General features: G+C 54.1%; 1 protein-coding gene across 1 annotated transcript in view; it reads left to right on the top strand.

The window, feature by feature from the left end:
* The window catches only part of LOC133361474 (semaphorin-6B-like), a 38,811-nt gene extending 25,386 nt beyond the window's left edge, over positions 1–13,425 (top strand). The window contains exons 12-17 of the mRNA XM_061580391.1: positions 2,491–2,658; positions 7,295–7,429; positions 7,911–7,985; positions 8,229–8,287; positions 10,210–10,230; positions 11,387–13,425. Of these exons, the coding sequence (XP_061436375.1) occupies positions 2,491–2,658; positions 7,295–7,429; positions 7,911–7,985; positions 8,229–8,287; positions 10,210–10,230; positions 11,387–12,414 (1,486 nt within the window). The 3' untranslated portion in view covers positions 12,415–13,425. The remainder of the gene's footprint in view (positions 1–2,490; positions 2,659–7,294; positions 7,430–7,910; positions 7,986–8,228; positions 8,288–10,209; positions 10,231–11,386) is intronic.
* Positions 13,426–13,889: the final 464 nt, after the last annotated feature.

Here is a 13,889-nt window from a genome sequence, read left to right as displayed (position 1 = left end):
AAAGTGGGGATGACCCTGCTGAGGCTGCGGTGCCTCAAATATTGGAAGAAGAAGTCACCCCCTGTGAGTGGCTGGCTGAGCTGCCATCTGTTGAGGAAGTACTGAAGACGATCCGGAGTCTGAGACCAGGAAAGGCACCGGGCAGAGATGATCTCCCAAGCGAAATGCTGAGGGAGGGTAGCATTTGTGCACAGACTTCCCTACATGACATCATAACAACAGTCTGGACCACTGGACGGGTTCTGCAGGATTGGAAGGATGCCCTGGTGGTCCCCCTCTTTAAGAAGGGGGACCGCACAGACTGTAACAACTACAGGAGCATCTCACTCCTCAGTGTGCCGGGAAAGGTACTGGCAAGGATTATTCAACATCGCTTTGCTAAGCACTCCGAGGAGAGGTTTGTGGAGCCCCAATGCACTTTCAGGAAAGGGTGGTCCTGCACAGATGCCATATTTTCTGTCTATCTGCTACAGCAGAGGTGTAGGGAATTCCAACAAGACCTACATCTCTGTTTTATTGACCTGGTCAAGACCTATGATACAATCAGTAGGCCTGGGCTCTGGGTTGTTCTTCGTGCTTTCGGAGTCCCTGACCCTCTGCTGACGATAATTAAGAATCTTCATGATGGTGAGCGGGCCCGGGTAAAACTACGTGGCCTGGAGTCGGAGCCATTCCCTGTACACCTTGGGGTGCGACAGGGATGTCCTCTGGCTCCCACAATGCCTTCATATCCGCCTGCCCGCCGTATCTTTCTTCATTACTGACAACTTGCAGCTCAGCACACGGCAGATGCCTGCGCAGCGCGACTCACGACCTCCTCTCAATACCAAGATCCAGGATGGTCATGTCTACGCGCCGCTTCTCGGTGGCAGCCCCAACAGTCTGGAACGATATCCCTCTGCACATTCGCAGCATCACCTCAATCGCCTCCTTCAAGAGACACTTAAAAACTCACCTCTACAATCATGCTTTTGAGCGACTCTGAGCTTGGCTCCGCGCCTCTGAGTTGCGGCCACTACGTCTGCAAATTTGCGCGCGTTACAAATTGTACTATTATTATTATATTATTTCACATCTATTTCGACCAATAGCTATGCTGGAAGAATTTCCATCTGGTACAGATGCAATGGGAGGCTGATCGATGCCCGGATGCGGTCAAGGGATGGCTCCCTATTGCTCAATCATGTTATGTATGCCGATGACCTGGTAATTGTTGTTCACTCAGAGGAGGGGTTGGAGGTGCTGCTGCTGAACCTGGAGCTTGCCACTAAGAGGTGGGGCCTTACCATCAGCCCCGCCAAAACTAAGCACCTGCCTAGGTATTTTGTACCATCGGACACTCCACCCCCACAACTCCCAATTGGTGATGGGGCAGTTGTGGAAAGAGTGGAGAGTTTCCCATACCTGAGCAGTGTGCTCATGACCGGCTCCGGTTTGACAGCAGAGTTCTCACACCGAATCAGTCGAGCGGCATTATCTTTTCATCGGTTGCGTAACGCTGTGTGGAAGCTACCTGGTCTGTCGCTCCACATGAAGCTTCAGGTCTTCTCGGCCACAGTTATGCCCTACCTTATCTACGCTTGCGAAACGTGGACCCTTCTCATGGAACATCTTCGCTGGCTAGAAACATTTAGGCTGGCCTGCCTACAATCGATCCTGGGTTTAACCAGGCTGAATTTTGTGAGGAACTCACAAATCCTTGAAAGATCTGGACAAAGTCCGATCAGTGAGCTCCTCCAGCAAGCAAGGCTGCGTTGGCTGGATCATGTAGCCCACATGCCCAGCCACCACATGCCTAAACAGCTTTTGTTTGGCCGGATCGAGGAGGCTAAACAGGCGCGGCACGGGCTAGAGAAGAGATGGAGTGATGTGGTACAGGAGGATGTGGGGCTCAGTGGACTTGCTGATGACTGATACCAGCGGTGTCAAGATCGGCCTCTGTGGAGGAGCCTCGTGAAGGACGCTACTGGCCAGTTGGAGACAGTCGCCCTCCAACAACAATCGAGGGCGGAGGAGCAATTCTCACAATGAGCAGAGCGCTGGGTAGCTAAAGCACAGCAAGTTGGCACAGTAGGGGCACAGGTGGTGCATCAGCCAGTCATCTCGGTCAGTCGACCTGTGGCACCTGGGTCTGCCCTGTGACCTCGTGCCAGCGGGCGTTCGCCACTTCACGTGGCCTCAACATGCACATAGCCTGGCACAAGCGTCGTGATGACATCACCGCCACTTAGTGGCCAATGGCGGTTGTTGTTGTAGGGGTTTGTAGGGGTATGCAGAGGCGTGTAGGGGCGTGTAGATGTGTGGAGGTGTGCCTGTGTGTATGACGGTACTGTATGTGGTTCTAGCCACACCGCCCCCTCATGTGCCATGCTAGCCTTAATAAGTGCTCGCTAACAGCATTTGCCCCAGCATTGTGTGGGCTTCCTGATGTATATTTGTCTCCGTGTGTCTGTACGTGTGTCTGGGTACCCACCTATTGCCGTGGCGCAGGTGGAGGCTGACCCACGTTGCCGTGGATACGAGCGCGGGTCCCTACGGCAATGAGACGGTGCTGTTCGTGGGCTCAGAGGGCGGCCACGTGATCAAGGCGTTGCCCCCCCTGGAGTTGGAGGGCTCGGCTGTGGTGCTGGAACAGCTGGAGGCGTTCAACCCCCGAGTGTGAGAGTCATAGCTCAACACCAGAACGGGGCCACAACTTGTGACTGTGTCTGTGTGTCTGAGTGAGCTTTCGGATCCTTGAAATATATGTGCACAGTCTCATCATCTGTGAGCTCCTCCGGCAGGTGAGGCTGTGTTGGCTGGATCATGTCGGCTGCACGCCCAACCACCGCATGACCAAGCAGATTCTGTTTGGCTGGATAGAGCGGACTAAATGGTCTCGGTATGGGCTAGAGAAGAAATGGACTGATGAGGATATGGAGCTGAGTGGCCTTACCAATGACTGGTACCAGCAGTGTCAAGATCGGCCTTTGTGGAGAAGGCTCGTGAAGGATGCTACTGGGCAGTTGGAGGCAATTTTCCTCCAACAACAGGGTAAGGCATAGGACCAACACTCACAACAACCAGCGGAGCACCGGGCAGTTACAATGCAGCAAAATATGAGAATAAGTTTTATCCTTTCTGGCAATAAAACAGGTGTTAAGATGTTATAACGCCAAACTGAAACTTTTTGCAAGGAAAAAAATATATATATAAGAATAGGTAAAACCTATTCTTATATTTATGTTTTGATACTGGTGTAGCGGGTTCGAATTAGGTGCACACACACACACAGCTTGGAGGCAACACTATTTATTAAACGGTAAGTAATATAACACTGTACATGAGGTGGTGACCACCTTCCTCAACTCACTAACACTCTGGAACACGACACAGAGTGGACCAGGCAGGCAACGGGTTGCCTGGTCCAGGACGACGACCCGGGACTTGAGGACCGATGATGTCGTCTTCACTTCGGAGTTCAACAGCCCCGCTCTGCATCCACACCCTGCTTATATCCGCTCCGGCGTGGCCGGCTCCGCCCAGGCGTGGCCGGCTCTGCCCAGGCCACGCCTCCCTTCCCAGGCCACGCCTCCCTTCCCCCACCTCACGGGAAGGTCTGGGTCCCTCCACCACGTGACCCCCCAAGCACCCCCTTGGGGCCCCCAGCCCTCGTACGGGCCGACATAGTAGTGACATCCGATGTCACTACATCACCCCCCCCCCCCCTGTATAAACACACAGCCATCCCGGCTGTAACACAACTGTGAAACATCGAAAAGGTGTGCCTCAATAAATGACCGGCGACCGATAAGAAATACAATCACGTAATATACACAGAATCGACGAGGGTAAAAGGAAGGGAACCGCATAGAAAACGAGGAATTGCCAACAACAAATATACATGGAAACTGGCCAACCCACTTACGCTCCAGCACAGCCTCCCCGTGAGAATCACGCATGCACCGACATGTGAGTGTTGCCATTGGAACGACGACGTAGGCAATGAGCAAGGCGTCTGAAAGCCATGTAGAGCAGCCAGTCTTCCACGAGTCCATGTGGCCGGGCCCCCCAGGGGAGGTGCACACCCCCCCCCCCCTGGAGGCCCTGGGGAACCAGAAGCGGCCCAAAGGGCACGGCCCCTCCCCAGGAGTCAAGAACAGGAGGAGCAGGAGTAGCTGACGCATGCTCCACTCCCTCCCCCCAGTCCATAGCCGGTCGGCATAACCGGCGACTCCAAGGTGCCAGGTAGATACTGCCTCCTGTGACGAGAAACAAACCCTCCTGAGGCATCACTCAACGAACACTCGCCTCCGCTCTTCGGACATGACAGTCACCCGGCCCCAGGGTAGTGGAGATGATTGTATACCACTCGGCGGTAGAAAATAAAACAAAATATACAGATTCCGACGCATTGGATGCACAACCAACACCGGTAATCGAACCAAAATCACACAACCACCCCATGGATGGCAGGGTTCCACACCACCCTACCACCGTCCCATCCGTCAGGTGGTGAGAAGGCGAAGACCAACATGTCTAGCACCCCTCTACACACTAATTATTATTCCGGATGTCTGTCTACGTCCCGGGTCGAGAAGTCGTACTTCAGGGTCGACCCATGTACAGGGCAAAGAAGTCGCACTTCAGGGCTGCTCCAGTATCTACATTTTAAAATATATATATAAAATTGACATGACACAACAAAATAAATCTGCCTGCTCTTGCCCAGAAATGGCGGCCGCACGCGGGAACCGCATCTCCAAGGCATCCCGTGCTTGCGAACCAGCAGCCCTCACTGAGGACCACCACCGACATTACATGTCACCCGTTAGCACGCCCCGCCTTTCCGACGTGGCGTCTCCATCCTAAAACCGCGCACGTCAGCCATATCGGGGGGGAATTTCCATGTTACCACCCCACCACCTTTCCGACGCGGCGTCACAACCAGTAGCACGCGTCGGCCATATCGGGGGAATTTTAAACCAGTCTCTCTCCAAGATTCGCAGCGCAGCATATAGCTGTACCGACCGAGCTGAGACGACCCATCATTCACTCACTGTACAACATGCACCCTAACAACTGAGGGATACAGTCCCAACGTAACGGGACAACTACACCTGAACACTACGAATCTCCAGCCCACTGTTTCAACGCGCCTCGGAGTGTCTCAATCTCCGAGCCGTCAGGTCAAGCCGTCAACCATAGCATGACGGGACCACAACGTTCGTGTTAGACACGCAACACTCACTGGGCCATCCTGGTCAGGATCTGCGCCCCAAGATAGGTGACAGCCAGCACCACAATTCCAAGTCCCTGGCAGCATGTCACCATCGCAATTGAAATGCTCCATACCAATCACGGCAGAGCCACAAAGCAAGCAGTCATCCCCCACACAATCGCAATTTAACACCATCACAACACATACAATTTGAATTAGGATCCCCCACTGAACTGATCCAATGCCGAACAGGTACGCACAATTTGTAACGATCCCGAATATTCAATGGTCACAACAATACACCTCACATCCCGTATCCGTACACATCATCTCCGAGACTCGCATAGCAGCATGCAGCTGTACCAACTGAGTTGAGAGAGTAACGCAATTTGGCGGCAATTAACTGAAACGCACCCCCGATCCATGTAGAACACGAGGGGCATTCCCGCACAAAAGACATCTGTGCAACAATGGACAGGAACCAACCAGTGAGTTTGAAACACACCGAACCTGTCATTTCAAAATCCCCTTCAACATTAACCATGGGACTCAGGGCATTTGAATTTTGAGAGCAAAAAACTAGACACAAAACCCAAGAATCGCCGAATTGATTAATACAGTATATGCAGCATATGCAGTATACGCAGTTCGTACAGCTAATCATTTGGAGCAATGCTCCATCCAGTCCCCACATGGCAACACACAATCAATACTCCAGACAATCCGTACATAGTAAATAATCACAAGCAAGTACCCAACAGTCCATACACTGTTAACACTCTCGAGCAAAGCTCCATATGGTCTGTACCTTGGCAACAATGACGATCAAAGTTTCTGACAGTTACACGTGAACAATCACGAGCGAAACTCCATACAGTATACACAATAACAATCGCGATTTCGCAACTAAACGATGTAACAACACGAGTCATTAACACGGCAACCCACAGGATATCAACGGAGCTCGGGACACCCAACAACGAATTAATCATTAACTGCCCCCTGAAGATAACGATCTCGACGCCGTAATTAATAACAAACACTGTTACAAGCAGACACCTGCACGGACGCCGCGTCAATTTGTCACGCACACAACCGGACGAACACGCTCCGCAAACCAGCGAGTTAAAAAAAACACACGCAACCCGGTGCACGCAACATGGGTGAAGTTATTATTATTAATTTTCTTGGGGCCGGGTGCTTATGTCATGTCACGACTCGCCTGGTAAACTGTGAATAGCGGAGGGCGGCAAGGTGGAGCACTTGGACGCCCCCAAGAATCTTGCATGGTGAACACGGCCTCCTCTGGCGAACCCATCCACCTCTCGCGCTCGAGCAGAAGACGGGGGCGCCACCCGAACGTGTGGAACTCCCCCTCCGCAGGCATTTATGTCGGTGGGAACGGCCTTTCGGCAGCAGGAACAGCGCCCCGACCAGCCGCCGATTTAGCGGGAGCGGCATTTTGGCGGGAACAGCGCCCCGACCAGCCGCCGAGTTGGCGGGAGCGGCATTTTGGCGGGAACAGCGCCCCGACCAGCCGCCGAGTTGGCGGGAGCGGCATTTTGGCAGGAACAGCGCCACGACCAGCCGCCAAAATGGCGGCCCCACCGCGTGGCCCGAATGCCCGGGCCTCCACCACCAGCCCCCGCAGCGACGACGGTGTCCTCTCCCCGCGGCTCTGTCGCTCCGTTCCCGATGGCAGCGAAGCAGCAGTGCGATGCCCTTCCCTATGTCACTACACTGGCAAGGGAGGTCCCATGATGAAAAAATGTTGGCACTGTCGGGATAAAATACAGCGAGGTGGTACAGTGGGGAGCGTATGTGTTGCATCTGTCAGTCTTCTCAGTAAATCAACCCATGGTACCTGGGTCTGTCCCATGACCTCCTGCTCGTGAGCCTTCCACACATCACATGACAGCCTCAACGTGCACATAGCCTGGCACAAGTTGTGTGGTGACGTCACCGAAACCGAGTGGTGAATTGCGCTTCTTGTTATTGATGTGTGTGTGTGTACATGTGCGCGCATGTATGTGTGTGTGTGTGCATGCATGTATTTGCGTGGGTGCGTGTATGTCTATGCGTGTGCGTGCGTAGGTGCGGGGAGTCTGGGGGTGCAAGCATCGTTGCGCTCTCCGTGGACGCTGCGTCCCACGCGCTGCTCGTCGCCTTCTCCTCTTGCCTCGTGCGGCTCCCGCTCAGCCGCTGCGAGCGCCACGCTACCTGCCGGAGGTAATGGGGCGGTGATGAGGCTTGTGGTGATGGGGCGGTGATGAGGCTTGTGGTGATGGGGCGGTGATGAGGCTTGTGGTGATGGGGCGTGTGGTGATGAGGCTTGTGGTGATGGGGCGTGTGGTGATGAGGCTTGTGGTGATGGGGCGGTGATGAGTCTTGTGGTTATGGGGCGGTGATGAGGCTTGTGGTGATGGGGTGGTGATGAGGCTTGTGGTGATGGGGCGGTGATGGGGCATGTGGTGATGGGAGCAGCGATGGGGCGTGTGGTGATAAGGCAGTGATGGGCATGTGGTGATGGGGCATGTGGAGATGTTGGTTCGTGAGGGGCGGTGATGGGATGGGTAGGAGAAATATGGGCGTTGAGTAGAGATGGAGGAGTGAGGGGTGAGTGATGGCTGAGGGAGCAGTGAATGAGGAAGGGCAGAATGACCCCGTGTTGTGTATGGGGGTGGGGGCTCCGTGCTGTGGGGGTGTGCAGGGCATGTGTGGCTGCGCGGGACCCCTACTGCGGCTGGGTCAGGGGGTCGTGCCAGCGCCTGGGCCCCAGGACCAGGTGAGGGAGGTGTCGTGCAGCGAAGGGGGCTCCCTCACCACCACCCTAACCACCACCATCCTCACCACTACCATCACCACCACCACCGCTACCACAACTTTTGTCATCACCACCATGGATATCACATTTAGCACCACCATCACCAATAATACCATTACAGCTCTGACCACCATCTCCATCATGTCCGTATTTGTGTGTCTGTGTGTGTCTGTGTGTGTGTCTGTGTGTTGCTGGACCCACCAGGGAGCCGTTTGAACAGGATGTTGCCTATGGTGACACGAGCGGAATGGAGGAGTGTGCAGGTAGGGTACTTGTGCATCTGTGCGTGTGTGTGTGTCTGTGTGTGTGTCTGTGTGTGTGTGTCTGTGTGTTAGGGTATTTGTGTGTGTGTGTCTGTGTGTTATGGTATTTGTCTGTGTGTGTGTTTCTGTGTGTTAGGGTATTTGTCTGTGTGTTAGGGGAGCAATGATGTAGCGGTTAGCGCGCTGTGCTACAAACCCGCTCACGACCAACACCAGTGGCGATTATCTGAACCAGTCCTGGGCCTCCCCTAGGTTGAGTACCTTGTGCGGTGTGTAAACATCGCCACTGGGGAGACAAAGACGGTCATGCGTGGTGCTGGCCACCCACCCCCTCGTCTGCCGTGCTGGCTTTTATAGGTGTTTGCTAACAGCACTTGCCCCAAAAGTTAAAAGTCTGTTCAGGCCATATGGGGGGTCTTTGTGTTAGAGTATGTGTCTGTATGTCTCTGCGTCTATGTATGTGAGTGTGCGTGTCTATGTGACTTTGTGTCTATGTGTTTATCTCTATTTATAGGGGAAATGGTGGCACAGTGTTTAGCGCGCTGCACTACGAAACTAGTTAGCCGAGCTCGATTTATCTCGGATAAACAAAGATTCTGATTCCCACTCACCGCCACCAATACTGGTGGTAATTATCTGAACCAGTTCTATGCCTCTCCGAGGTCGACTCAGTCTCAATGAGTACCTGGTGCAGTGTGTAAACATCGGTCCTGGGGAGACAAAGGCGGCCGGACGCAGCGTTGGCCACCCACCCATTTACCGCACCGGCCTTAATAGTTGCTCACCAAGAACACTTGCCCCAGCAGTCTGTTAAGGCTATACGGGGTATCATTGTCTCTATGTGTGTGTAGACGCCCGAGTCCCACTCGGTGACACTGGCAGCTGCTGCTGTGTGGCTCCACAAGGGCAACGCAAACACAGGACGAACGCCCCCCCGCCTCCCTCGCTCCCCCCCCCACATCTGGCAATGGGATGGGGGCACCGTGCTAGGGAGTGCAGAGTACTCGCCATACAGAGACTCGCCCTAAGCCCTTCCCCCAACCAGACTCACAGAGACAGCCAGACACAGATACCACACTTTCGAACCTTTAACATACTTGGGGGGAGGCCTTCATCTAGGGGTGGATTGATCATGGCTGATGCTAATTATAACCACATTATATAATTGTTATATATAACATGTAATTGCTATATTGTATAGCTTTGCATCGAACTAGGACCCACATCTAACGGAGAGGATCCTTGCTGATAAGCATCTGGCAATTCACCACCATTGGTTCAAGCAAGCCCACTGGCAGAGCCAGTGGGGGGGCGGGGTAGCACGTGCCCCCCCCCCCCAATGATCCGATCGAAATCCCTAATTTTGATCGGATCATTGGGGTTTATTTGTAATAAATCGGCATTTTGCGACCCCCACTGCCAATGGTGTAGCATATTATGTGCCAGGGACTCTATGAGATGATAGGACAATAGTCTGAGTCCATAATTGGCAATAAGTAACGGCAAAGCGGTTATAAGTGACTCACATAATTGTGCGCAGTTGCGTATACATTACACGACTTCCCTGAAGCCATACCTTCAGCGAGCGTGATACCGATCACACACGGTTCGAATTCGATCCTCGATCGATGGCTGCGCCATCGCCGCACACGCAATAGAATAAAAATCAATGGACAAGTCCTTACTAACAACAACTCATTTTTCATAGCTGGAGGGGCTGCCCCCTCCTACCTGGAAATCCTGGCTCCGCCAGTGAGCAAGCCTGACTTTGCTCGGATTTTGCACTCAGAAAAGGAAGAAGGCCTTGGTGGCCGATGGGATGTGTACACATTTATTTGTATTTTTGTATATGCCTCTCTCTTAATGGTGAATGCCTCTGTGCGTGTGTTTAATGCCTCTATGTGTGTGTGTCCGTGTTACAGATGAATGCATCACAGAGACGGGTTAGTCAGCAGTTGCACCAGTCTCCACCACCCTCACATGACCATGTGACCTCTCATGACCCCTCTTGTGACCCTGTGACCCTCATATTGAGCACCCAAAAGCGACAGTCTGGTGGGGTCATGTGGAGTCACGTGGGGTTGCCTGCTGCTGCCCGGAGATCCAGTGGGACAGCGAGCAGGGAAGCCCAGGAATATCGATACGAAGCGGCCCATCGCTTGGTTACATTTGTGGCATAACGGTGGACTCTGGGCTGGGGTAATGGTTCTGAAGCATTCTCAGCCACCATGTGCTCCATCTGTGGCGGAAATGGGGGTTTATATTCCGCCACGTCCACCCACACGGTCCTTCCTGTGCTCACCCCACACAAAATACCAAAACTTGGCTGAAAAGAATCCCCCTTGATTAACCCCACCAATACCACCAAAAGTAACTGAGTGGGGTGTCAGTGGGGAGTCCCCTTATCCTGAATGGCGAAGTGTGTCGAGGCAACAATTAAAACTAACAACAGCACTATGTCCCACAGTTTGCCCCCATGGTCATGTGGCACCTCCTCCAGTTCACAGAGTTCCAGTCACAGGTCCTTGAGGTTTATCGCTCTGGAGAATACGATGAGTTGCCAGGACACGGCACGTGCAGAACAGGCCCCGGGCATATGGTGGCCGTGAACTCCACACTGGGTGAAGGTCACTGACGCGGTAAACCAGCAGGCGCTACACCACCTCCTGCTTCCTGTATCGGTTCACTCCACGTCAAAAAACAAAAGCATGTTTTACACTTCCCACCAGCCACACAGCCTTCTTTCTAGGAGTGCATAATCCCAGCGCAAGCATTATCTGGACCAGTTTCAACATTCAGTGCCTCATCAATAGAGTCACCTTTCTTCAACTCCCAGATGTTACTGGCAAGAGCCCCGTCTGTTAGACATGGGTCCTGGCTCAACACAAATCTCTGCATTCATAACGCAGAATAATCAGTCGAAGAAAATGTATTCTCATTGTGGAGAATGAATAACGCAATAACTAAACGATGCGCTGCCTCCTTCGTGCGTGGCAGACGGGATGCTTAAAACATCCTTGCAGTTTGTAGGCATGGCTGACTATCCCAACTAAGCGTCCATCTTTGTTAACGGGCGGCGGTGTCGTGCGGTTGCTGCAGGTCTCATCCGGGAGCGCCGCGTATCGGGGGGCCTGGGAGAGGGCCCCCCCCCCCTCAGGGTCCCTGCCTCCCTGCTGGTTCCTTGCTCGCTGGGCGCATTCCTCCTGGGGGTCGCCCTGGCCCTGCCCGTCGCCTCCCGACATTGCCGCCGCCGCCCTTCTTGCCAGCGCCCCCCCCCATCCCGCAGCCGCCCCTGGGGGGAGCGCCTCCGGTTGTGGAGACGTCAAGGAGATGGGGGGGGAACGCCCGAGGATGGGCCCCAAGGTTCTCCGGACGAACCCCGGCCAGACCCCGGCTCGCCCTGGACACCCCCCGCCGCGGGGCCCCTGCGTCAGCTGCTGCTGCTGGGGCTCCCCACACCGGATGCTACCCCCGAGATGCGGCCCAAGGGGGTCCCCGGTGCCAACCCCAAGCGGAGTCAAGGCCCTGGGGCCGGCGTGGAGAGAGGGGCCCCCCGTGCACAGGTAGAGGAGGGAGGAGGAGGTGGAGAAGGTGAAGGAGGATGTGGAGAAGGAGGTGGAGGAGGCTATGAGGAGGAGGGGGACGATGAACAAGAAAACCTACATCCTGGCACCTCTTTGGAAGTGAGAAGCAATGAGGAGCAGAGAGGAGGAGGAGGAGGAGGGTGTGATGATGAAGAAGATGAGGAGGGAGAGGAGGGGGAGCGACCCGTGTCCCCAACCGGGTGTTCGCCACGGCCACGTCTCCGTCGTGTCCCGTGCGCACTCATCACTCCCATCCAGCGGCACGGGGGCGACCCTTCACCTGGCCTCGACCTCGACCCCAACACTGACCCTAACCTATACTCTGACCCCAATCCTGACCTCTGTTCCAATCATGACCCCAATCTCGATCCTGACCCCACAATTGCCCCTGACTCCAACTCCAGCTTCCACCCCAAAAGTGACCACATTCACTCCCCCCCAAACCAATCACCCCCTAAGCCCAAACCCCGGACCCGCCTACTCCACTCCCACTCCACAACACAAACACCAATGCTAGACTCAGATCCTCAAGGAGACCCCTGAGGGAACCCAGGGGGTCAGGCATTCGTGTAACGGTGACAGAGGGGACTCACTCAGGGAGACCTGGACTCAAACCTGAACTTGACCAAACCCGGTCTCATCTGCGAGCCGTTCAGGAGGAGCTGTGGACTCACGGACCCAGGAGGTTTTGGTGTAAGACTGCCATGTATCTGTGAAACTCAACCAGGAACCAAGGGGGTGAGCTGGCAGCCACCTATCTTCCTCTGTCAGCTCCTGCTCACATTTACATAGCCATGTCCACTCGACCACGAGCCCACTCACGACTCAGGTAACCCCGCCCAATACTCAGGTAGCTCCACCCACTGCTCGGGTCGCTCTGTCCACTACTCAGGTATCTCTGCCCTTCGTCTGAGTCGTCATGAGTCGGGCACGAGGCCAGAACATGGCCATTATGAGACTACCAGGACTATCCTAGCAAAATTGAGACTCCTCTGGGCTGAGATCCTAGCAAAAGCAGGACCTCCCCCATTGGGGCCCCCTGGGGGGTTGGCGACCCAGAAAGCATTTACTTGCCGAGAACATGACATCCAGTATACCTCTCGCTTCTGCTGTGGCTAGGACTCGTCAGTTGCGTGACCACTCCAGTTTACCAGTAACCTCAAAAACATTCAGTGAAAAATTATGCTGGGGGGGCCTGGGTCCCCCCTGGACTCCCTGACCCCAATGTGTGGGGGACCTTGTTTTTAATCCCCTACTGTGAGCCCTCTTTGTTGCTTGTTTAGTAATTAATTTATTTATTATCGATTATTGGGATCTATTGAGGGTCAAAAGGTAAGCCAGACCCCTGTTTCACTATCTGAAGTCCGAATCTTTGACCCCAGCGATCCTGTGAGATATGGGGTTCACAATAGTGGTCAAGTCGGATCCCCCTTGCGATAAGGGGAGGGGTGTGTGGAAGAGTGGCCTGATTCGAGGCACTGAAAGATGGGCAGCTCTTCTCTTGTAGCTGTGTCGAGCACACAAGTCTAAAGTGTCTTTAATAAATAAATAAAAACTGTGATTGTCTATCACGTTATCATGGCACAATTGTGATGTCACTGCAATCCCACTCCCAACACGATATGACACGTGTGATATGTCACTGGCACAAAATGGTGGGACCCACATGACCCCTGATGTTAAACTCCCCTTCCCCCTATCCCCTAGTTGGCTGCTCTGCCGCTCCGCGTGAGACGCGATGTAGGGAGTGAAGGTCGTGCGCGCCACTGGCACCATTAATGACACCGCTTGCGTAGCGAGGCCACGGCCTCGTGTGCGGAGGGCATGGGGCTCATAATTCTGGGGTGTAGCTACTAGACTAGAGCCGGGTGTAGCTACTAGACTAGAGCCGGGTGTAGCTACTAGACTAGAGCTGGGTGTAGCTACTAGACTAGAGCTGGGTGTAGCTACTAGACTAGAGCTGGGTGTAGCTACTAGACTAGAGCTGGGTGTAGCCACTAGACTAGAGCCGGGTGTAG

The sequence above is a fragment of the Lethenteron reissneri genome, unplaced genomic scaffold, assembly GCF_015708825.2.
Source record: "Lethenteron reissneri isolate LAM-NWPU_2019-01 unplaced genomic scaffold, ASM1570882v1 scaffold_1096, whole genome shotgun sequence".
Taxonomy (NCBI): domain Eukaryota; kingdom Metazoa; phylum Chordata; class Hyperoartia; order Petromyzontiformes; family Petromyzontidae; genus Lethenteron; species Lethenteron reissneri.
The sequence above is the reverse complement of the archived record's forward strand: the minus strand, read 5'-3'. Positions and strand labels throughout refer to the sequence as shown.